The sequence below is a fragment of the Salvelinus alpinus genome, chromosome 1, assembly GCF_045679555.1.
Source record: "Salvelinus alpinus chromosome 1, SLU_Salpinus.1, whole genome shotgun sequence".
In the NCBI taxonomy this organism is placed as follows: Eukaryota; Metazoa; Chordata; class Actinopteri; order Salmoniformes; family Salmonidae; genus Salvelinus; species Salvelinus alpinus.
The window spans coordinates 5,670,181-5,697,572 of NC_092086.1; the positions used below are offsets into that span (position 1 = coordinate 5,670,181).

Here is a 27,392-nt window from a genome sequence, read left to right on the forward strand (position 1 = left end):
GAAATGATGAGATATTTTATTATACAATGGTGGTTAAAATGTGAAGAAGAAGGTGATGAAATAACATCACTAACACAGTTGACTCAACTAGGACAGATGTACTAAAACAGTTGACTAAACCCCCCCCCCCCCCCCCCGTGGAGTGAGTTGGGTGACGTGTCGCTGCCTATCCTTCATTGGATCGGTAATGCTATTGAAAACACACACACAAAAACAGGCATTTCTTTCTTCTTCTGTTCCTCTTTAGATGGTAGCACAGAGAATACCGGGAGTCTAGCAGGTCACTAGATCTCAGTAACCTTTCAACTCTCACCCCTGGGGGGGGGGGGGGAGCAGAGTGGCCTTCAATCTAGACGGACAGAACTCCCAACCACGTCTCTATGCCAGGAGGACAGTCTGTATGTCGCTGTACGGTCCGTAGCGACCATACCGGTCCTTGCCCACCACGATGACGTAGGTGGTACCCGATTGGTACTTGGTTACCGTGACAGCCATGGGCAGGGCCAGAGCCTTGACCACACCCACATTCCTCCAGGACGGGGAGACGCTGCTGCTATGACTCTCCTGAGCGATGTAGATACTGGAGGGGGGAGAGAGAGGGAGGGGAGGAGGGGAAGAGAGGGAGGGGGAGAGGGGAGGAGGGGGAGAGGGAGGGAGGGAGAGAGGGGAGGAGGGGGAGAGGGAGGGAGGGAGAGAGGGGAGGAGGGAGAGAGAGAGGGAGAGGGGAGGAGGGGGAGAGGGGAGGAGGGAGAGATGGGAGGGGGGAGAGAGAGGGAGAGGGGAGGAGAGAGGGGGAGGGAGAGGGAGGAGAGAGAGGGAGGGAAGGAGAGGGAGGAGAGAGAGGGAGGGGAGGAGGGGGAGAGAGAGGGAGAGGGGAGGAGGGGGAGAGAGAGGGAGAGGGGAGGAGGGGGAGAGAGAGGGGAGGAGAGGGGGAGAGAGAGGGGAGGAGGGGGGAGAGAGGGGAGGAGGGGGGAGAGGAAGGAGAGAGGGGGGAGGGAAGGAGAGAGGGGGGAGGGAGGGAGAGATGGGAGGGGGAGAGAGAGGGAGAGGGGAGGAGGGGGGGGGGAGGAGAGAGGGGGGAGGGAGAGGGAGGAGAGAGAGGGAGGGAAGGAGAGGGAGGGGAGGAGGGGGGGGGAGGGGAGGAGGAGAGAGAGGGGAGGGAGGAGAGAGATAGGGGGGAGGAGGGGGAGAGAGAGGGGAGGGAGAGAGGGGAGGAGGGGGGAGAGAGGAGAGAGAGGGGAGGGAGGAGAGAGAGAGGGGGGAGGAGGGGGAGAGAGAGGGGAGGGAGAGAGTGGAGGAGGGGGGAGAGAGGAGAGAGAGGGGAGGGAGGAGAGAAAGGGGAGGGGGGAGAGAGAGGGGAGGGGGGAGAGGGAGGGGGAAGAGGGAGGGAGGGGGGAAGAGGGAGGGAGGGGGGGAGGGGGGAAGAGGGAGGGAGGGGGGAAGAGGGGGTAGGAAGAGGTTTGTTTTTAAATGGTAATCATAAAATCACCAAAAATATGGACATTATTTCAGTTGATTTGAAAGTTTGACAAATTGCCCCATTCACTTTCATGGACCCCTAGAACCGGGTCGCTCCGCGTGTGTCTGTACCTGTAACTGTAAACCATTCACTTTCATGGACCCCTAGAACCGGGTCGCTCCGCGTGTGTCTGTACCTGTAACTGTAAACCATTCACTTTCATGGACCCCTAGAACCGGGTCGCTCCGCGTGTGTCTGTACCTGTAACTGTAAACCATTCACTTTCATGGACCCCTAGAACCGGGTCGCTCCGCGTGTGTCTGTACCTGTAACTGTAAACCATTCACTTTCATGGACCCCTAGAACCGGGTCGCTCCGCGTGTGTCTGTACCTGTAACTGTAAACCATTCACTTTCATGGACCCCTAGAACCGGGTCGCTCCGCGTGTGTCTGTACCTGTAACTGTCCATGTCGGGCGCTGCGGGGTCTTCCTCAGTGACCCTCCAGTGGATGACCAGACAGGGGGCAGGGTTTCGGATACGGGCCAGGTGTACTAGGGGCTTCTGGGGGATGGAGTAGGAGGCGGCCTCGAGGGGGAGGGAGGAAGGGAAAGGGGTCGGGGGGAGAGGAGGGAGATGGGACAGCAGCTCACTCTGAGACGGAGGAACACGAAGAGCGACAGGAGGAGACGAGGACTCCTCTGTCTTAACGGTGGTTTCCATCTTGACCTCCGTTTTCACTGGACCGTCCGGAGACGTGACTGGCGGTCTGGTCACTGGTACTGCAGCAGCCTCTACCTTCTACACACACAAGAGGAGGGAGAGGTTACATGGTCAGGAAGATACTGAGAGAGACAGATAGAAAATAACTACTTTCAGAAGAAGATAATGTTGCTGCATCATAACCACTAATAACTACTAATAACTACCAATAACTACTAATAACTACCAATAACTACTAATAACTACTAATAACTACTAATAACTACTAATAACCACCAATAACTACCAATAACTACTAATAACCACCAATAACTACTAATAACCACTAATAACCACTAATAACTAATACAAATAACTACTAATAACTACTAATAACCACTACTACTAACCACTACTAATAACTACTACTACTAACCACCACTAATAACTACTACTACTAACCACTACTAATAACTACTACTACTAACCACTACTAATAACTACTAATAACCACTACTAATAACTACTACTAACCACTACTAATAACTACTACTACTAACCACCACTAATAACTACTACTACTAACCACCACTAATAACTACTACTAATAACCACTACTAATAACTACTAATAACCACTACTAACCACTACTAATAACTACTACTACTAACCACCACTAATAACTACTAATAACCACTACTAATAACCACTACTAACCACCACTAATAACTACTACTACTAACCACTACTAATAACTACTACTAATAACCACTACTAATAACTACTAATAACTACTACTAACCACCACTAATAACTACTACTACTAACCACCACTAATAACTACTACTACTAACCACTACTAATAACTACTACTAATAACCACTAACTACTAATAACCACTACTACTAACTACTAATAACCACTACTAAATACCAATAACCACTACTAATAACCACTACTAATAACCACTACTAATAACCACTAATAACCACTAATAACCACTAATAACCACTAATAACCACTAATAACCACTACTAATAACCACTACTAATAACCACTACTAATAACTACTACTACTAACCACTACTAATAACCACTACTACTAACCACTACTAATAACCACTACTAATAACCACTACTAATAACTACTACTAATAACCACTAATAATAACCACTACTAATAACCACTACTAATAACCACTACTAATAACCACTACTAATAACCACTAATAACCACTAATAACCACTACTAATAACCACTACCAATAACTACTACTACTAACCACTACTAATAACTACTACTAATAACCACTACTAATAACTACTAATAACCACTACTAACCACTACTAATAACTACTACTACTAACCACCACTAATAACTACTAATAACCACTACTAATAACCACTACTAACCACCACTAATAACTACTACTACTAACCACTACTAATAACTACTACTAATAACCACTACTAATAACTACTAATAACCACTACTAACCACTACTAATAACTGCTACTACTAACCACCACTAATAACTACTAATAACCACTACTAATAACCACTACTAACCACCACTAATAACTACTACTACTAACCACTACTAATAACTACTACTAATAACCACTACTAATAACTACTAATAACTACTACTAACCACCACTAATACTAACCACCACTAATAACTACTACTACTAACCACTACTAATAACTACTACTAATAACTACTAATAACCACTACTACTAACTACTAATAACCACTACTAAATACCAATACCAATAACCACTACTAATAACCACTACTAATAACCACTACTAATAACCACTACTAATAACCACTAAATAACCACTACTAATAATAACCACTACTAATAACCACTACTAATAACCACTACTAATAACTACTACTACTACTAACCACTACTACTAACCACTACTAATAACTACTACTACTAACCACTACTACTAACCACTACTACTAACCACTACTACTAACCACTACTAATAACCACTACTAATAACCACTACTAATAACCACTACTAATAACCACTACTAATAACCACTACCAATAACTACTACTACTAACCACTACTAATAACTACTACTAATAACCACTACTAATAACTACTAATAACCACTACTAACCACTACTAATAACTACTACTACTAACCACCACTAATAACTACTAATAACCACTACTAATAACCACTACTAACCACCACTAATAACTACTACTACTAACCACTACTAATAACTACTACTACTAACCACTACTAATAACTACCACTACTAACCACTACTAATAACTACCACTACTAATAACCACTAATAATAACCACTACTAATAACTACTAATAACCACTACTAACCACTACTAATAACTACTACTACTAACCACCACTAATAACTACTAATAACCACTACTAATAACCACTACTAACCACCACTAATAACTACTACTACTAACCACTACTAATAACTACCACTACTAATAACCACTAATAACCACTACTAATAACCACTACTAATAACCACTACTACTAACTACCAATAACCACTACTAATAACCACTACTAATAACCACTAATAACCACTACCAATAACCACTACCAATAACCACTACTAATAACCACTACCAATAACCACTACTAATAACCACTACTAATAACCACTACTAACCACTACTAATAATAACTACTTTCAGAAGAATGGAATGGAGAGGTCAGAGTGTAGCAGAAACCTACCAGTACTTGAGGAGAGAGAACGGGAGGAAGAGGAGAACGAGGAGGAGGGGTGGTAGGAGGAAGAGGAGGAGTGGTAGGAGGAAGAGGGCTGTTGTGTTTCTTTCCATTCCTCTCCTTTTCTCTCTTCGTGTCTGGGGCCTTCTTATTGGACATCTAGAAAGACAAACAACCAACCACAGACAAGCTGTTAGTATCAGAACCTATCAGAGTCTCAGAATCAGTAGTGGTGTGTGAGATGTGGGGGTGAGCCCCCCGAGTTAGCCCCTGTATGTGTGTGTGTGTGTGTGTGTAGTGTGTGTGTAGTGTGTGTGTGGTGTGTGTGTAGTGTGTGTGTAGGTGTGTGTAGTGTGTGTGTGGTGTGTGTGTGTGGGTGTGTGTGTGTGTGTGTGTGTGTGTGTGTGTGTGTGTGTGTGTGTGTAGGTGTGTGTGTGTGTAGTGTGTGTGTGTGTGTAGTGTGTGTGTGTGTAGTATGTAGTGTGTGTGTGTGTGTGTAGGTGTGTGTGTGTGTAGTATGTATGTGTGTGTGTGTGTGTGTGTGTGTTGTGTGTGTGTGTAGTATGTAGGTGTGTGTGTGTAGTATGTAGTGTGTGTGTGTGTGTGTGTGTGTGTGTGTGTGTGTGTGTGTGTGTGTGTGTGTAGGTGTGTGTGTGTAGTATGTGTGTGTGTGTGTGTAGTATGTGTGTGTGTATGTGTGTGTAGTGTGTGTGTATGTGTGTGTAGTGTGTGTGTAGTATGTAGGTGTGTGTGTGTGTGTGTGTGTGTGTAGTATGTAGGTGTGTGTGTGTGTGTGTGTGTGTGTAGTATGTAGTGTGTGTGTGTAGTATGTAGTGTGTATGTGTGTGTGTGTGTAGGTGTGTGTGTGTGTGTGTGTGTGTGTGTGTGTGTGTGTGTGTGTGTGTGTAGGTGTGTGTGTGTGTGTGTAGTATGTAGTGTGTGTGTGTGTAGTGTGTGTGTGTGTGTGTGTGTGTGTGTGTGTGTACGTTACCATTTTCTGCCAGAAACCATCTACCACCTTCCTCTTCCTCTGCTTCTCAGCTGAGTCTTCCTCATCAGAATCTGACCTGAACCACATAGATTATAGATATTACTATATTATTATTAAACACTGAACAAAAATATTAAAAACACAACATTTAAAGTGCTGGTCCCATGTTCCTTGGACGTACTAACAAATTCTCCCCCCCAAAACACCTTTGGAGGCGGCTTATGGTAGAATTATATTGAATGTACCCACGACGACCCTTTAACCCAATAACATTAATAAAATGGTGGATTATCATCAACAGCTCTAACAAGATGGCCTCCGCAGTAAATACTGACTGGCACCCGAACTTATAGACCTGAATACTACAAATACATACTGTATGTCCTGATATATATATACTACAAATACATACTGTATGTCCTGATATATATATACTACAAATACATACTGTATGTCCTGATATATATATATATACTACATATACTACAAATACTGTATGTCCTGATATATATATATACTACAAATACTTACTGTATGTCCTGATATATATATACTACAAATACATACTGTATGTCCTGATATATATATGCTACAAATACATACTGTATGTCCTGATATATATATACTACAAATACATACTGTATGTCCTGATATATATATACACATACTGTATGTCCTGATACATATATATATATATACATACTGTATGTCCTGATATATATATACTATAAATACATACTGTATGTCCTGATATATATATACTACAAATACATACTGTATGTCCTGATACATATATATATATATACATACTGTATGTCCTGATATATATATATATATATACATACTGTATGTCCTGATACATATATATATACATACTGTATGTCCTGATATATATATACTACAAATACATACTGTATGTCCTGATATATATATACTATAAATACATACTGTATGTCCTGATATATATATACTACAAATACATACTGTATGTCCTGATATATATATACTACAAATACATACTGTATGTCCTGATATATATATACACATACTGTATGTCCTGATATATATATACTATAAATACATACTGTATGTCCTGATATATATATACACATACTGTATGTCCTGATATATATATACTATAAATACATACTGTATGTCCTGATATATATATACACATACTGTATGTCCTGATATATATATACTACAAATACATACTGTATGTCCTGATATATATATACACATACTGTATGTCCTGATATATATATACTACAAATACATACTGTATGTCCTGATATATACTATAAATACATACTGTATGTCCTGATATATATATACTACAAATACATACTGTATGTCCTGATATATATATACACATACTGTATGTCCTGATATATATATACTACAAATACATACTGTATGTCCTGATATATATATACACATACTGTATGTCCTGATATATATATACTACAAATACATACTGTATGTCCTGATATATACTATAAATACATACTGTATGTCCTGATATATATATACTATAAATACATACTGTATGTCCTGATATATATATACTACAAATACATACTGTATGTCCTGATATATACTAAAAGATTTAGATGCACTATTGTAAAGTGGTTGTTCCACTGGATGTCATAAGGTGAATGCACCAATTTGTAAGTCGCTCTGGATAAGAGCGTCTGCTAAATGACTTAAATGTAAATGTAAATAAATACATACTGTATGTCCTGATATATATATACATACTATAAATACATACTATATGTCCTGATATATACTATAAATACATACTATATGTTCTGATATATACTATAAATACATACTATATGTCCTGATATATACTATAAATACATACTATATGTCCTGATATATACTATAAATACATACTATATGTCCTGAGTCATATATATTGAATATATGTAGTATCATAGATGGGAAACACCACTTCCTGTCAGAGCCAGGGGTGAAACACCACTTCCTGTCAGAGCCAGGGGTGAAAAGGAAATTTAATTTCTTAGCGGTACAGGACCTACTGTGTGTACTGTGGAGTGTGTGTGTGTGACATGTGTGACGTGTGTGTGTGTGTGTGTGTGTGTGTGTGTGTGTGTGTGTGTGTGTGTGTGTGTCTACCTGCTGATGTCCACAGTACTCAGTCCTCTCTCAGTCTCGGTCTCAGTCAGATCCACAAGACCAGAACCCAGCATCCTCTGGAGACACACATCATTATCTTTGACTACATTACCGCCACGGAACGTATAAACAATGGTGTGTGACCACGACCGCGTGTCTCTACAGTGTTGTCAGAGAGAGGAGAGAGAGAGAGAGAACAGAGAGCGAGAGAGAGGACAGAGAGACAGAGGTTGAGAACAGAGAGAGAGGAGAAGGAGAAAGAGCAGAGAGAGAGAAGACAGAGAGAGAGAGAGAGACAGAGAGAGAGGCCAGAGAGACAGAGAGAAAGGCCAGAGAGAGAGGACAGAAAGGAGAAAGGGAAAGAGCAGAGAGAGAGAAGACAGAGAGAGAGGCCAGAGAGACAGAGAGAGAGGCCAGAGAGATAGGACAGAAAGGAGAAAGAGCAGAGACAGAGGCCAGAGAGAGGCCAGAGAGAGAGGACAGAAAGAGAGGACAGAAAGAGAGGACAGAAAGGAGAGAGAGGACAGAGAGAGAGAGAGAGAAAGCGCAGAGAGAGAGAGAGAGAGAGCGCAGAGAGAGAGAGAGTGGACAGAAAGGAGAGAGAGAGAGAGAGAGAGATAGAGAAGAGAGAGGACAGAAAGGAGAAAGGAGTGTGTGTCTCCTACCTGATTGCGTTTAACTAATGGAGGTCGTAGCATCCTGACATAAGAGATGGCAGCATCCCCCCTCCTCTTCACCTTCTTTATGTGAGCCTGCGAAACACAGGGTTTCTATTAGTAGAGACACAGGGTTATTCCTCCTCTAACTAGGGTTTCTATTAGTAGAGACACAGGGTTATTCCTCCTCTAACCAGGGTTTCTATTAGTAGAGACACAGGGTTATTCCTCCTCTAACTAGGGTTTCTATTAGTAGAGAGAGAGGAGTGTTATTCCTCCTCTAACTAGGGTTTCTATTAGTAGACACAGGGTTATTCCTCCTCTAACCAGGGTTTCTATTAGTAGAGACACAGGGTTATTCCTCCTCTAACCAGGGTTTCTATTAGTAGAGAGAGGAGGGTTATTATTGTTATTACTCCCTACCTCCAGTCTGGACCCCCCCTCCCTACCTCCCGTCTGAGACCCCCCCTCCTCCCTACCTCCAGTCTGGACCCCCCCTCCTCCCTACCTCCAGTCTGGACCCCCCCTTCTCCCTACCTCCAGTCTGGACCCCCCCTCCTCCCTATCTCCAGTCTGGACCCCCCCCCCCCTCCTCCCTACCTCCAGTCTGGACCCCCCTCCTCCCTACCTCCAGTCTGGACCCCCCCCCCCCCCTCCTCCCTACCTCCAGTCTGGACCCCCCTCCTCCCTACCTCCAGTCTGGACCCCCCTCCTCCCTACCTCCAGTCTGGACCCCCCCTCCTCCCTACCTCCAGTCTGGACCCCCCCTCCTCCCTACCTCCAGTCTGGACCCCTCCTCCTCCCTACCTCCAGTCTGGACCCCCCCTCCTCCCTACCTCCAGTCTGGACCCCTCCTCCTCCCTACCTCCAGTCTGGACCCCCCCTCCTCCCTACCTCCAGTCTGGACCCCCCCTCCTCCCTACCTCCAGTCTGGACCCCCCCTCCTCCCTACCTCCAGTCTGGACCCCCCCTCCTCCCTACCTCCAGTCTGGACCCCCCCTCCTCCCTACCTCCAGTCTGGACCCCTCCTCCTCCCTACCTCCAGTCTGGACCCCCCCCCCCCCCTCCCTACCTCCAGTCTGGACCCCCCCCCCCCCCCCTCCCTACCTCCAGTCTGGACCCCCCCTCCTCCCTACCTCCAGTCTGGACCCCCCCCCCCTCCCTACCTCCAGTCTGGACCCCCCCCCTCCTCCCTACCTCCAGTCTGGACCCCCCCCCTCCTCCCTACCTCCAGTCTGGACCCCCCCTCCTCCCTACCTCCAGTCTGGACCCCCCCTCCTCCTTACCTCCAGTCAGGACCCCCCCCCTCCCTACCTCCAGTCAGGACCCCCCCCCCTCCCTACCTCCAGTCTGGACCCCCCCCCCCTCCTCCCTACCTCCAGTCTGGACCCCCCCCTCCTCCCTACCTCCAGTCTGGACCCCCCCCCTCCTCCATACCTCCAGTCTGGACCCCCCCTCCTCCCTACCTCCAGTCTGGACCCCCCCCCCCTCCCTACCTCCAGTCTGGACCCCCCCTCCTCCCTACCTCCAGTCTGGACCCCCCCCCCCCCCCCCCTCCTCCCTACCTCCAGTCTGGACCCCCCCCCTCCCCCCTACCTCCAGTCTGGACCCCCCCCCCCCCCCCCCTCCTCCCTACCTCCAGTCTGCGTATGACCAGGTCGTATTTGGGTTCACATTCCAGCAGCTGGACCCTCTCTAGTAGAGACTCCATCTTGGATTCAGACTGTTTCATGGCGCTCTGCACCTCCTGCTGGAGCAGACCCTGTACCTGGGGAGAACACACCTGGTTAATATACACACCAGACCCTGTACCTGGGGTGAACACACCTGGTTAATATACACACACACCTGGTTAATACACACCAGACCCTGTACCTGGGGAGAACACACACCTGGTTAATATACACACCAGACCCTGTACCTGGGGAGAACACACACCTGGTTAATATACACACACCAGACCCTGTACCTGGGGAGAACACACCTGGTTAATACACACACACACCAGACCCTGTACCTGGGGAGAACACACCTGGTTAATACACACACCTGGTTAATACACACACCAGACCCTGTACCTGGGGAGAACACACACCTGGTTAATACACACACCAGACCCTGTACCTGGGGAGAACACACCTGGTTAATACACACACCTGGTTAATACACACACCAGACCCTGTACCTGGGGAGAACACACCTGGTTAATACACACACCTGGTTAATACACACACCAGACCCTGTACCTGGGGAGAACACACACCTGGTTAATATATACACACACACACCAGACCCTGTACCAGGACACACCAGACCCTGTACCAGGACACACCAGACCCTGTACCAGGACACACCAGACCCTGTACCAGGACACACCAGACCCTGTACCAGGACACACCAGACCCTGTACCAGGACACACCAGACCCTGTACCAGGACACACCAGACCCTGTACCAGGACACACCAGACCCTGTACCAGGACACACCAGACCCTGTACCAGGACACACCAGACCCTGTACCAGGACACACCAGACCCTGTACCAGGACACACCAGACCCTGTACCAGGACACACCCTGTACCAGGACACACCCTGTACCAGGACACACCAGACCAGACCCTGTACCAGGACACACCAGACCCTGTACCAGGACACACCAGACCCTGTACCAGGACACACCAGACCCTGTACCAGGACACACCAGACCCTGTACCAGGACACACCCTGTACCAGGACACACCCTGTACCAGGACACACCACACCAGACCCTGTACCAGGACACACCAGACCAGACCCTGTACCAGAACACACCAGACCCTGTACCAGGACACACCACACCAGACCCTGTACCAGGACACACCAGACCCTGTACCAGGACACACCAGACCCTGTACCAGGACACACCAGACCCTGTACCAGGACACACCAGACCCTGTACCAGGACACACCAGACCCTGTACCAGGACACACCACACCAGACCCTGTACCAGGACACACCAGACCCTGTACCAGGACACACCAGACCCTGTACCTGGACACACCAGACCCTGTACCAGGACACACCAGACCCTGTACCAGGACACACCAGACCAGACCCTGTACCAGAACACACCAGACCCTGTACCAGGACACACCAGACCCTGTACCAGGACACACCCTGTACCAGGACACACCACACCCTGTACCAGGACACACCACACCCTGTACCAGGACACACCAGACCCTGTACCAGGACACACCAGACCCTGTACCAGGACACACCAGACCCTGTACCAGGACACACCAGACCCTGTACCAGGACACACCAGACCCTGTACCAGAACACACCCTGTACCAGGACACACCACACCCTGTACCAGGACACACCCTGTACCAGGACACACCACACCCTGTACCAGGACACACCAGACCCTGTACCAGGACACACCAGACCCTGTACCAGGACACACCCTGTACCAGGACACACCACACCCTGTACCAGGACACACCAGACCCTGTACCAGGACACACCAGACCCTGTACCAGGACACACCAGACCCTGTACCAGGACACACCAGACCCTGTACCAGGACACACCACACCCTGTACCAGGACACACACCAGACCCTGTACCAGGACACACCAGACCCTGTACCAGGACACACCAGACCCTGTACCAGGACACACCAGACCCTGTACCAGGACACACCAGACCCTGTACCAGGACACACCAGACCCTGTACCTGGACACACCAGACCCTGTACCAGGACACACCAGACCCTGTACCAGGACACACCAGACCCTGTACCAGGACACGCCAGTCCCTGTACCAGGACACACCAGACCCTGTACCAAGACACACCAGACCCTGTACCAGGACACACCAGACCCTGTACCAGGACACACCAGACCCTGTACCAGGACACACCAGACCCTGTACCAGGACACACCAGACCCTGTACCAGGACACACCAGACCCTGTACCAGGACACACCAGACCCTGTACCAGGACACACCAGACCCTGTACCAGGACACACCAGACCCTGTACCAGGACACACCAGACCCTGTTACCAGGACACACCAGACCCTGTACCAGGACACACCAGACCCTGTACCAGGACACACCAGACCCTGTACCAGGACACACCAGACCCTGTACCAGGACACACCAGACCCTGTACCAGGACACACCAGACCCTGTACCAGGACACACCAGACCCTGTACCAGGACACACCAGACCCTGTACCAGGACACACCAGACCCTGTACCAGGACACACCAGACCCTGTACCAGGACACACCACACCCTGTACCAGGACACACCAGACCCTGTACCGGGACACACCAGACCCTGTACCAGGACACACCAGACCCTGTACCAGGACACACCAGACCCTGTACCAGGACACACCAGACCCTGTACCAGGACACACCAGACCCTGTACCAGGACACACCAGACCCTGTACCAGGACACACCACACCCTGTACCAGGACACACCAGACCCTGTACCAGGACACACCAGACCCTGTACCAGGACACACCAGACCCTGTACCAGGACACACCAGACCCTGTACCAGGACACACCAGACCCTGTACCTGGACACACCAGACCCTGTACCAGGACACACCAGACCCTGTACCAGGACACACCAGACCCTGTACCAGGACACACCCTGTACCAGGACACACCAGTCCCTGTACCAGGACACACCAGACCCTGTACCAGGACACACCACACCCTGTACCAGGACACACTAGACCCTGTACCAGGACACACCAGACCCTGTACCAGGACACACCAGACCCTGTACCAGGACACACCAGACCCTGTACCAGGACACACCAGACCCTGTACCAGGACACACCCTGTACCAGGACACACCCTGTACCAGGACACACCAGTCCCTGTACCAGGACACACCAGACCCTGTACCAGGACACACCAGACCCTGTACCAGGACACACCACACCCTGTACCAGGACACACCAGACCCTGTACCAGGACACACCAGACCCTGTACCAGGACACACCAGACCCTGTACCAGGACACACCAGACCCTGTACCTGGACACAACAGACCCTGTACCAGGACACACCAGACCCTGTACCAGGACACACCACACCCTGTACCAGGACACACCAGACCCTGTACCAGGACACACCAGACCCTGTACCAGGACACACCAGACCCTGTACCAGGACACACCAGACCCTGTACCAGGACACAACAGACCCTGTACCTGGACACACCAGACCCTGTACCAGGACACACCATACCCTGTACCAGGACACACCAGACCCTGTACCAGGACACACCAGACCCTGTACCAGGACACACCAGACCCTGTACCAGGACACACCCTGTACCAGGACACACCAGACCCTGTACCAGAACACACCAGACCCTGTACCAGGACACACCAGACCCTGTACCAGGACACACCAGACCCTGTACCAGGACACACCAGACCCTGTACCAGGACACACCAGACCCTGTACCAGGACACACCAGACCCTGTACCAGGACACACCAGACCCTGTACCAGGACACACCAGACCCTGTACCAGGACACACCAGACCCTGTACCGGGACACACCAGACCCTGTACCGGGACACACCAGACCCTGTACCAGGACACACCAGACCCTGTACCAGGACACACGTGACCCTGTACCAGGACACACCAGACCCTGTACCAGGACACACCAGACCCTGTACCAGGACACACCAGACCCTGTACCAGGACACACCAGACCCTGTACCAGGACACACCAGACCCTGTACCAGGACACACCACACCCTGTACCAGGACACACCAGACCCTGTACCAGGACACACCAGACCCTGTACCAGGACACACCATACCCTGTACCAGGACACACCACACCCTGTACCAGGACACACCAGACCCTGTACCAGGACACACCAGACCCTGTACCAGGACACACCAGACCCTGTACCAGGACACACCAGACCCTGTACCAGGACACACCACACCCTGTACCAGGACACACCAGACCCTGTACCTGGACACACCAGACCCTGTACCAGGACACACCAGACCCTGTACCAGGACACACCAGACCCTGTACCAGGACACACCACACCCTGTACCAGGACACACTAGACCCTGTACCAGGACACACCCTGTACCAGGACACACCAGACCCTGTACCAGGACACACCAGACCCTGTACCAGGACACACCACACCCTGTACCAGGACACACCAGACCCTGTACCAGGACACACCAGACCCTGTACCAGGACACACCAGACCCTGTACCAGGACACACCAGACCCTGTACCAGGACACACCAGACCCTGTACCAGGACACACCAGACCCTGTACCAGGACACACCAGACCCTGTTACAGGACACACCAGACCCTGTACCAGGACACACCAGACCCTGTACCAGGACACACCAGACCCTGTACCAGGACACACCAGACCCTGTACCAGGACACACCAGACCCTGTACCAGGACACACCAGACCCTGTACCAGGACACACCAGACCCTGTACCAGGACACACCAGACCCTGTACCAGGACACACCAGACCCTGTACCAGGACACACCACACCCTGTACCAGGACACACCAGACCCTGTACCAGGACACACCAGACCCTGTACCAGGACACACCACACCCTGTACCAGGACACACCAGACCCTGTACCAGGACACACCAGACCCTGTACCAGGACACACCACACCCTGTACCAGGACACACCAGACCCTGTACCAGGACACACCCTGTACCAGGACACACCAGACCCTGTACCAGGACACACCAGACCCTGTACCAGGACACACCAGACCCTGTACCAGGACACACCAGACCCTGTACCAGGACACACCAGACCCTGTACCAGGACACACTAGACCCTGTACCAGGACACACCCTGTACCAGGACACACCAGACCCTGTACCAGGACACACCAGACCCTGTACCAGGACACACCAGACCCTGTACCAAGACACACCAGACCCTGTACCAGGACACACCCTGTACCAGGACACACCAGACCCTGTACCAGGACACACTAGACCCTGTACCAGGACACACCCTGTACCAGGACACACCAGACCCTGTACCAGGACACACCAGACCCTGTACCAGGACACACCAGACCCTGTACCAGGACACACCAGACCCTGTACCAGGACACACCAGACCCTGTACCAGGACACACCCTGTACCAGGACACACCAGACCCTGTACCAGGACACAACAGACCCTGTACCAGGACACACCAGACCCTGTACCAGGACACACCAGACCCTGTACCAGGACACACTAGACCCTGTACCAGGACACACCAGACCCTGTACCAGGACACAACAGACCCTGTACCAGGACACACCAGACCCTGTACCAGGACACACCAGACCCTGTACCAGGACACACCACACCCTGTACCAGGACACACCAGACCCTGTACCAGGACACACCAGACCCTGTACCAGGACACACCAGACCCTGTACCAGGACACACCAGACCCTGTACCAGGACACACCATACCCTGTACCAGGACACACCAGACCCTGTACCAGGACACACCAGACCCTGTACCAGGACACACCAGACCCTGTACCAGGACACACCAGACCCTGTACCAGGACACACCAGACCCTGTACCAGGACACACCAGACCCTGTACCAGGACACACCAGACCCTGTACCAGGACACACCCTGTACCAGGACACACCAGACCCTGTACCAGGACACACCACACCCTGTACCAGGACACACCAGACCCTGTACCAGGACACACTAGACCCTGTACCAGGACACACCAGACCCTGTACCAGGACACACCAGACCCTGTACCAGGACACACCAGACCCTGTACCAGGACACACCACACCCTGTACCAGGACACACCAGACCCTGTACCAGGACACACCAGACCCTGTACCAGGACACACCACACCCTGTACCAGGACACACCAGACCCTGTACCAGGACACACCAGACCCTGTACCAGGACACACCAGACCCTGTACCAGGACACACCAGACCCTGTACCAGGACACACCAGACCCTGTACCAGGACACACCAGACCCTGTACCAGGACACACCACACCCTGTACCAGGACACACCACACCCTGTACCAGGACACAACAGACCCTGTACCAGGACACACCAGACCCTGTACCAGGACACACCACACCCTGTACCAGGACACAACAGACCCTGTACCCAGACATACCAGAGGGCTGTGTTCAGCAGGACACACCATACCAAAAAAAACATTCCACAACAGAAAGCCAATTTAAGAGTCGTGCCAACGGAATATGACCAGACTGCTTACCTCATACTTGGAGAAGATCTTGGTTGGCTGGTCAGAGTCAGGTGACCCAGCGTCATGCTCTCTGGTCCTCTTCCTCATCCTGGTAAGAATGAAGACAGAATGGTTCACACTACACGAAACAAACAATTACTTAACAGTTCTGGATGGTTAATGACTATATTTGAAATATGTAACTATTACTGAACAAAAATATTTAAAAAAAAAAACCTGCAACATGCAACAATTTTCTAAGATGTTATTGAGTTACAGCTCATAGAAGAATATCAGCCAGTTTAAATTTATAAATTGGCCCTAATCTATGGATGTCACATGACTGGGAAGGGGCATAGCCATTGGTGGGGATCCAGGCCTAACCAATCAGAATGAGTTTTTCCCCATAAAAAGTGATTTTAATTATTACAGACATAAATACTCAACAATACTCAACACTAATAGGGGTGTAAACAAATTTGGGCACAACATTTAAGAGAAATAAGCTTTCTGTGCGTACTAGAATCTAAATTACAGATTGCCTCTTATCCTCTCGTTGTCTCCTTATGCCATAGTTTTGTACATCGCAATTGTCATTAGAAACCGCATTTTGTTGCAAGCTTGTCAGCCATGTCAGCTATGTTTTTATTTATTTAAAAGGCAGTAAAAATGAGGCTCAATGACCTGTTTTTGGCTGCCAGACAAGGCTCCTCTGAAAGCCAGGTGTATCAGTGGTAAGGTGTTGGGACAGCTTTATGGGCGGCCCTAACAGTGTGTGGGCACCGTTTGTTACCGGCATAGTACAATTAACATATGGGGTTGTTTAGTGGTTTTGCTGGCATGCACCCCCCCCCCCCCAAATAAAAATTGTTGGGGGTTGCCCCATCAAGACTTACATGCTAAAATCACCACTGCCTTGGCCTACGGCATTTGAGCGAGCGAGAGCGAACATTATTTTAAGATAGCGAGCCCTGATCCCAATAACTCGACTGCCTTCAGCGCGGAGAGAAAGGGACCTGACGATACGATATCATCACCATACGTAGGGGCCAATATGTATATGTATTGCGATTCGATACTGTGATTTTATTGCGATTCGAGGTTCCAAAACATATTGATCATCATGTCTAATCGTCTATGAAAAGTCAACTGACATTTAACTCCTGAGGTGCTGACTTCCTGCACCCTCGACAACTACTGTGATTATTATTATTTGACCATGCTGGTCATTTATGAACATTTGAACATCTTGGCCATGTTCTGTTATAATCTCCAACCCGGCACAGCCAGAAGAGGACTGGCCACCCCTCATAGCCTGGTTCCTCTCTAGGTTTCTGCCTTTCTAGGGAGTTTTTCCTAGCCGCAGTGCTTCTATACCTGCATTGCTTGCTGTTTGGGGTTTAAAAAAGACTGGGTTTCTGTATAAGCACTTTGTGACATCTGCTGACGTAAAAAAAAAAGGGCTTTATAAATAAATGTGATTGATTGCTGCCGAAGGACAAGAGAGAATCATGAGAAAATGAGTTGGAAATAACTAAAAGCGATACATGGAATATTTAAAAAGGTACAGACACCGTAAATGACTTGGTAACAGGAAATACATGGATTTCCATCACAGAATGTTGGACTGACCAATGGAGATATTTTTCAAATTACATGAAACTTTAAAAGTTTCATATCAAGAAATTTCGATTTTTTAAACTCTTTTGGACATCAGAGTTATTGGGGGAGAACCACTATCTGAGTCAGAAAATGATATATGATCGGTATGATATAAATCTAGAAGAGAAAGAAACGCACACCTGTTTAGGCGAGGTGCTGGCTAGCGGAGTAGAAAACGTAAAAATAAAAGGAGAGCCGCACACTCTAGGAGCTCAGATGCAAAAAATGTAATTACCAACGTTTCGACAGCCAAGCTGTCTTCATCAGGGTATAATCACAAACCCTGCGGGATGACTCGTTTATATATATTGGTTAATTCTCCAATATTAAAATGGCATACAAAGAGCAGCATACAAAAAAACAAATGGATAGCATACGATCATAGACTACCACAAGCTTACAAACAATTACAATGGCAAAGTCACAATAATCACAAGAATGGCTTCAGATCAAAGTCCACGTTGAGACCGAAGGGAGCAAAGGGTCTTTAAGTTAAAGATCCTCTCGTTTTAACAATACGTGATCAAGGTCACCCCCCCCCCTCGGTATGATATAAAACCTTACAGATAAATATATAATATATAATATAATAGAATTTATTATAGACAAGAGACAAAATTCACATACTTCTACACCACGACGGCAGAGTCATGGCTTTTAAGTGTAAAAGTAACCAATGACTCAATAACCCAATGCCTTCTGGGAATGTTGTAAAGTCCAACAGTTATGGGCGGAGTTAGAAATTTGGCTGTCAGAAGTATTACAATGTAAAATGTACTTCTTTTAAATCCGTCTGTCTGGATATTTCGAGACATGACATATGAAAGTGCTGTAAGATACCCAATGGGGTTCGGACAATACTTTTCTCGGCAATCATCTTTAAAAAAAAAACTGGGGGAGGGGAACCCATATCTCCTGAATGAAAACATGTCTGTCTCATGGTAGGATGGGGGATGGGAACCCATATCTCCTGACTGAAAACATGTCTGTCTCATGGTAGGATGGGAACCCATATCTCCTGAATGAAAACATGTCTGTCTCATGGTAGGATGGGGGATGGGAACCAATATCTCCTGAATGAAAACATGTCTGTCTCATGGTAGGATGGGGGATGGGAACCAATATCTCCTGAATGAAAACATGTCTGTCTCATGGTAGGATGGGGGATGGGAACCAATATCTCCTGAATGAAAACATGTCTGTCTCATGGTAGGATGGGGGATGGGAACCAATATCTCCTGAATGAAAACATGTCTGTCTCATGGTAGGATGGGAACCCATATCTCCTGAATGAAAACATGTCTGTCTCATGGTAGGATGGGGGATGGGAACCAATATCTCCTGAATGAAAACATGTCTGTCTCATGGTAGGATGGGGGATGGGAACCAATATCTCCTGAATGAAAACATGTCTGTCTCATGGTAGGATGGGGGATGGGAACCAATATCTCCTGAATGAAAACATGTCTGTCTCATGGTAGGATGGGGGATGGGAACCCATATCTCCTGAATGAAAACATGTCTGTCTCATGGTAGGATGGGAACCCATATCTCCTGAATGAAAACATGTCTGTCTCATGGTAGGATGGGGGATGGGAACCAATATCTCCTGAATGAAAACATGTCTGTCTCATGGTAGGATGGGGGATGGGAACCAATATCTCCTGAATGAAAACATGGCTGTCTCATGGTAGGATGGGGGATGGGAACCAATATCTCCTGAATGAAAACATGTCTGTCTCATGGTAGGATGGGGGATGGGAACCAATATCTCCTGAATGAAAACATGTCTGTCTCATGGTAGGATGGGGGATGGGAACCCATATCTCCTGAATGAAAACATGTCTGTCTCATGGTAGGATGGGAACCCATATCTCCTGAATGAAAACATGTCTGTCTCATGGTAGGGTGGGGTTCACCTAGGGGTCATGAAAAGGGTCGTACCAAAATGTTTGATGTATTAGAAAAACGTATTATGCTTATGTTTTATTAATTTTTAGGCTTTTAGACTTCAGATTAACAATATATATTCACCGTAGAAGTTTAGAATTGTTCTACAGTTGTATTATAGTTCTCTCTCTCTCTCTCTCTCTTTCTGCCTTTTTAGAAAAGAGGCCCCTCAGACAGAACTCTGCAGGGGAGTGAAGGAGATACGACGAGGCAAACGTTTCACAATAAATCTACTTTGGGGGAAGAGGACATTTCCTGCTTAGTGTTTAGCTAATAAAGACCCTGTTTCTACAGCGTTGTAGGCTGGTTCTGGTCCCAGGGGGACATTTACTGCTAAGTGTTTAGCTAATAAAGGCCCTGTTTCTACAGCGTTGTAGGCTGGTTCTGGTCCCAGGAGGACATTTACTGCTTAGTGTTTAGCTAATAAAGGCCCTGTTTCTACAGCTTTGTAGGCTGGTTCTGGTCCCAGGAGGACATTTACTGCTTAGTGTTTAGCTAATAAAGGCCCTGTTTCTACAGCTTTGTAGGCTGGTTCTGGTCCCAGGAGGACATTTACTGCTTAGTGTTTAGCTAATAAAGGCCCTGTTTCTACAGCGTTGTAGGCTGGTTCTGGTCCCAGGGGGACATTTCCTGCTAAGTGTTTAGCTAATAAAGGCCCTGTTTCTACAGCGTTGTAGGCTGGTTCTGGTCCCAGGGGGACATTTCCTGCTAAGTGTTTAGCTAATAAAGACCCTGTTTCTACAGCGTTGTAGGCTGGTTCTGGTCCCAGGGGGACATTTACTGCTAAGTGTTTAGCTAATAAAGGCCATGTTTCTACAGCATTGTAGGCTGGTTCTGGTCCCAGGAGGACATTTCCTGCTAAGTGTTTAGCTAATAAAGGCCCTGTTTCTACAGCGTTGTAGGCTGGTTCTGGTCCCAGGGGGACATTTACTGCTAAGTGTTTAGCTAATAAAGGCCCTGTTTCTACAGCTTTGTAGGCTGGTTCTGGTCCCAGGAGGACATTTACTGCTTAGTGTTTAGCTAATAAAGGCCCTGTTTCTACAGCTTTGTAGGCTGGTTCTGGTCCCAGGAGGACATTTACTGCTTAGTGTTTAGCTAATAAAGGCCCTGTTTCTACAGCATTGTAGGCTGGTTCTGGTCCCAGGAGGACATTTACTGCTTAGTGTTTAGCTAATAAAGGCCCTGTTTCTACAGCGTTGTAGGCTGGTTCTGGTCCCAGGGGGACATTTCCTGCTAAGTGTTTAGCTAATAAAGGCCCTGTTTCTACAGCGTTGTAGGCTGGTTCTGGTCCCAGGGGGACATTTCCTGCTAAGTGTTTAGCTAATAAAGACCCTGTTTCTACAGCGTTGTAGGCTGGTTCTGGTCCCAGGGGGACATTTACTGCTAAGTGTTTAGCTAATAAAGGCCCTGTTTCTACAGCGGTGTAGGCTGGTTCTGGTCCCAGGGGGACATTTACTGCTAAGTGTTTAGCTAATAAAGGCCCTGTTTCTACAGCCTTGTAGGCTGGTTCTGGTCCCAGGGGGACATTTACTGCTAAGTGTTTAGCTAATAAAGGCCATGTTTCTACAGCATTGTAGGCTGGTTCTGGTCCCAGGGGGACATTTACTGCTAAGTGTTTAGCTAATAAAGGCCCTGTTTCTACAGCCTTGTAGGCTGGTTCTGGTCCCAGGGGGACATTTACTGCTAAGTGTTTAGCTAATAAAGGCCCTGTTTCTACAGCCTTGTAGGCTGGTTCTGGTCCCAGGGGGACATTTACTGCTAAGTGTTTAGCTAATAAAGGCCCTGTTTCTACAGCATTGTAGGCTGGTTCTGGTCCCAGGGGGACATTTACTGCTAAGTGTTTAGCTAATAAAGGCCCTGTTTCTACAGCCTTGTAGGCTGGTTCTGGTCCCAGGGGGACATTTCCTGCTAAGTGTTTAGCTAATAAAGGCCCTGTTTCTACAGCCTTGTAGGCTGGTTCTGGTCCCAGGGGGACATTTACTGCTAAGTGTTTAGCTAATAAAGGCCCTGTTTCTACAGCATTGTAGGCTGGTTCTGGTCCCAGGGGGACATTTACTGCTAAGTGTTTAGCTAATAAAGGCCCTGTTTCTACAGCTTTGTAGGCTGGTTCTGGTCCCAGGAGGACATTTACTGCTTAGTGTTTAGCTAATAAAGGCCCTGTTTCTACAGCTTTGTAGGCTGGTTCTGGTCCCAGGAGGACATTTACTGCTTAGTGTTTAGCTAATAAAGGCCCTGTTTCTACAGCTTTGTAGGCTGGTTCTGGTCCCAGGAGGACATTTACTGCTTAGTGTTTAGCTAATAAAGGCCCTGTTTCTACAGCGTTGTAGGCTGGTTCTGGTCCCAGGGGGACATTTCCTGCTAAGTGTTTAGCTAATAAAGGCCCTGTTTCTACAGCGTTGTAGGCTGGTTCTGGTCCCAGGGGGACATTTCCTGCTAAGTGTTTAGCTAATAAAGACCCTGTTTCTACAGCGTTGTAGGCTGGTTCTGGTCCCAGGGGGACATTTACTGCTAAGTGTTTAGCTAATAAAGGCCCTGTTTCTACAGCGGTGTAGGCTGGTTCTGGTCCCAGGGGGACATTTACTGCTAAGTGTTTAGCTAATAAAGGCCCTGTTTCTACAGCCTTGTAGGCTGGTTCTGGTCCCAGGGGGACATTTACTGCTAAGTGTTTAGCTAATAAAGGCCATGTTTCTACAGCGTTGTAGGCTGGTTCTGGTCCCAGGGGGACATTTACTGCTAAGTGTTTAGCTAATAAAAGCCCGTGTTTCTACAGCGTTGTAGGCTGGTTCTGGTCCCAGGAGTAGAGGATGTTGACGTAGGCAGTGACATCATCAGGGCGCGACTTTGGGTTTAATAAAACAACTGGAGACTTTTTGTTACGTGCAGAACCAGAACTTACTCAGAAACATGCGTGCCATGTTCCTGTTTGTCAACTTCTGTCTGCAATTGCATTAATAAAGGCTTTTAAATTATTTATTTAAATATATTGTCATAATGCTAATTTCACCAATGAACCCAATGATTGACAAGGAAGGACGTAAGGAACGAACCCTAACAGGAGGGTGGGGGATGGGAACCCATATCTCCTGAATGAAAACATGGCTGTCTCATGGTAGGATGGGAACCAATATCTCCTGAATGAAAACATGTCTGTCTCATGGTAGGATGGGAACCCATATCTCCTGAATGAAAACATGGCTGTCTCATGGTAAGATGGGAACCAATATCTCCTGAATGAAAACATGGCTGTCTCATGGTAGGATGGGAACCTATATCTCCTGAATGAAAACATGGCTGTCTCATGGTAGGATGGGAACCCATATCTCCTGAATGAAAACATGGCTGTCTCATGGTAGGATGGGAACCAATATCTCCTGAATGAAAACATGGCTGTCTCATGGTAGGATGGGAACCAATATCTCCTGAATGAAAACATGGCTGTCTCATGGTAGGATGGGAACCAATATCTCCTGAATGAAAACATGGCTGTCTCATGGTAGGATGGGAACCAATATCTCCTGAATGAAAACATGGCTGTCTCATGGTAGGATGGGAACCCGTATCTCCTGAATGAAAACATGTCTGTCTCATGGTAGGATGGGAACCCGTATCTCCTGAATGAAAACATGTCTGTCTCATGGTAGGATGGGAACCAATATCTCCTGAATGAAAACATGGCTGTCTCATGGTAGGATGGGAACCAATATCTCCTGAATGAAAACATGGCTGTCTCATGGTAGGATGGGAACCCGTATCTCCTAACTGAAAACATGTCTGTCTCATGGTAGGATGGGAACCCGTATCTCCTAACTGAAAACATGTCTGTCTCATGGTAGGATGGGAACCCATATCTCCTGAATGAAAACATGTCTGTCTCATGGTAGGATGGGAACCCGTATCTCCTAACTGAAAACATGGCTGTCTCATGGTAGGATGGGAACCCGTATCTCCTGAATGAAAACATGTCTGTCTCATGGTAGGATGGGAACCCGTATCTCCTAACTGAAAACATGTCTGTCTCATGGTAGGATGGGAACCCATATCTCCTGAATGAAAACATGTCTGTCTCATGGTAGGATGGGAACCCATATCTCCTGAATGAAAACATGGCTGTCTCATGGTAGGATGGGAACCAATATCTCCTGAATGAAAACATGGCTGTCTCATGGTAGGATGGGAACCCATATCTCCTGAATGAAAACATGGCTGTCTCATGGTAGGATGGGAACCCATATCTCCTGAATGAAAACATGGCTGTCTCATGGTAGGATGGGAACCCATATCTCCTGAATGAAAACATGGCTGTCTCATGGTAGGATGGGAACCCATATCTCCTGAATGAAAACATGGCTGTCTCATGGTAGGATGGGAACCAATATCTCCTGAATGAAAACATGGCTGTCTCATGGTAGGATGGGAACCAATATCTCCTGAATGAAAACATGGCTGTCTCATGGTAGGATGGGAACCCGTATCTCCTGAATGAAAACATGTCTGTCTCATGGTAGGATGGGAACCCATATCTCCTGAATGAAAACATGGCTGTCTCATGGTAGGATGGGAACCAATATCTCCTGAATGAAAACATGGCTGTCTCATGGTAGGATGGGAACCCGTATCTCCTGAATGAAAACATGTCTGTCTCATGGTAGGATGGGAACCAATATCTCCTGAATGAAAACATGTCTGTCTCATGGTAGGATGGGAACCCGTATCTCCTAACTGAAAACATTTCTGTCTCATGGTAGGATGGGAACCCATATCTCCTGAATGAAAACATGTCTGTCTCATGGTAGGATGGGAACCCATATCTCCTAACTGAAAACATGGCTGTCTCATGGTAGGATGGGAACCCATATCTCCTAACTGAAAACATGGCTGTCTCATGGTAGGATGGGAACCAATATCTCCTGAATGAAAACATGTCTGTCTCATGGTAGGATGGGAACCAATATCTCCTGAATGAAAACATGTCTGTCTTATGGTAGGATGGGAACCCGTATCTCCTGAATGAAAACATGGCTGTCTCATGGTAGGATGGGAACCCATATCTCCTGAATGAAAACATGGCTGTCTCATGGTAGGATGGGAACCCATATCTCCTGAATGAAAACATGGCTGTCTCATGGTAGGATGGGAACCAATATCTCCTGAATGAAAACATGGCTGTCTCATGGTAGGATGGGAACCCGTATCTCCTGAATGAAAACATGTCTGTCTCATGGTAGGATGGGAACCCATATCTCCTGAATGAAAACATGTCTGTCTCATGGTAGGATGGGAACCCGTATCTCCTAACTGAAAACATTTCTGTATAGCACTTTGTTACATCTGCTGATGTAAAAATGGTTATAAATACATCGGATTGATTGTCATGCTAAAACAGGAAAGGGCCTTCCCCAAACTGTTGCCACAAAGTTGGAAGGACAGAATCGTCTAGAATGTCATTGTATGCTGTAGTATTAGGAAATCTCTTCACTGAAACTAAGGGGCCCGAACCATGAAAAACAGCCCCAGACCATTATTCCTCCTCCACCAAACTTTAAAGTTTGCATTGGGATAGGTAGCGGTTCTCCTGGCATCCGCCAAAACCCAGATTTTTCTGTCAGACTTCCAGATGGCGAAGCGTGATTTATTTCTCCAGAGGACGTGTTTCCACTGCTCCAGAGTCCAATGGCGGCGAGCAACAAGGCAACTCTGGCAAGGCAGAAATTTAAGGAACCGAAACCTTTGCACGTTTTGAAAGTGTTTATGTTCATAAACATGATCTGCACAATGTTGTTGACATTTTGCAGTTTCGTTTCTATGGTCACGGAACAACACGTTTTTTTTTAATGGGTGGGCTGTGGACTAATAAATACCAAGTTTGTTACCGAGCTGGCGGGCTAACAACATTTGCAAGTTAGGTAGCTGCTACTTTCCATATGCGCCCCAAATTGGACTCGAACCAGTCACACTCGAAGTACCGTTACCTATCGCTCCACAAATACCGTGGCCTTTACCGTACAAGGAAAACAACTATTTTAAGATCTCGGAGATATTTCACACCGGTTATACCAAAACAATTCTGGTTTAAGATACATACATATGTACATTTGCACAAAAATCCTCCCTCGGTCTAGCTCACTAACATAACCTTGCAATCGGGATGCAGGAAAAACTAACGTTAGCTAGATAACGTTACATGTCTAACGTTAACTAGCTACGGCACTAGCATCTCACAATCGCTCCAACATTTCCAATGAATTAATAAAAATTATTCCAGATTAGAAAACGTGACACAAACCTGTCTCGATCTTTTAAAATAAAGCAGAAGCTTTCAAGGTTTTCAATGTTTTTTCTCTGCAGGGGTTTCTTTCTTGTCAAGTAACTAGCTCCGTTAGCAGCTACCGAAACAGGAGGAAAACAGAGGGCACCGAGACGGGGCTTCCGGAAACTAACCCATCAGTAAATCTCGAAGAATATCGCGGGAACTTTTCAAACATCTGGCGTGACTTGGTGGGGTTTGAGACCATTCATTTCTCTGTGCTTGATGTAAAGTCACATATATTTACATGACAAAATATATTATTTGCCAATATATTAACATCCTCAACGATACACGTAGGAATAAACAGATTAGGAATATTGTTTGTGATACTAGCTACATTTCCCTCAGCAAAAATGTTTTGGTCGAATATCTATGGGGATATACAATGGGGGAAACCATGGAAAATGGCTAACATATTGTATCTATAACAAGGTATAGGAAGTTTAATTTAAAATGTTACACGGATTTTGTCCTGTAAAACGTGTTTTGGAAATATTCAA

General features: G+C 47.4%; 2 protein-coding genes across 2 annotated transcripts in view; both read right to left on the reverse strand.

Annotated features, from left to right (window-relative positions):
• On the reverse strand, positions 1 to 27,074 carry LOC139569626 (activating transcription factor 7-interacting protein 1-like). Its single transcript, XM_071391006.1, has 9 exons — positions 26,869 to 27,074; positions 17,004 to 17,082; positions 10,328 to 10,459; positions 8,701 to 8,787; positions 8,036 to 8,112; positions 5,891 to 5,966; positions 4,906 to 5,058; positions 1,916 to 2,259; positions 1 to 580 (listed from the first exon to the last, which is right to left on the reverse strand). Exons 2-9 carry the CDS (start codon positions 17,079 to 17,081, stop codon positions 379 to 381), a joined length of 1,149 nt encoding a protein of 382 aa, XP_071247107.1. The 5' UTR covers position 17,082; positions 26,869 to 27,074; the 3' UTR covers positions 1 to 378.
• The window catches only part of LOC139540071 (uncharacterized), a 78,394-nt gene continuing 74,351 nt past the window's right edge, over positions 23,350 to 27,392 (reverse strand). The window contains exon 13 of the mRNA XM_071343624.1: positions 23,350 to 23,424. Within this exon, the coding sequence (XP_071199725.1) occupies positions 23,350 to 23,424 (75 nt within the window). The remainder of the gene's footprint in view (positions 23,425 to 27,392) is intronic.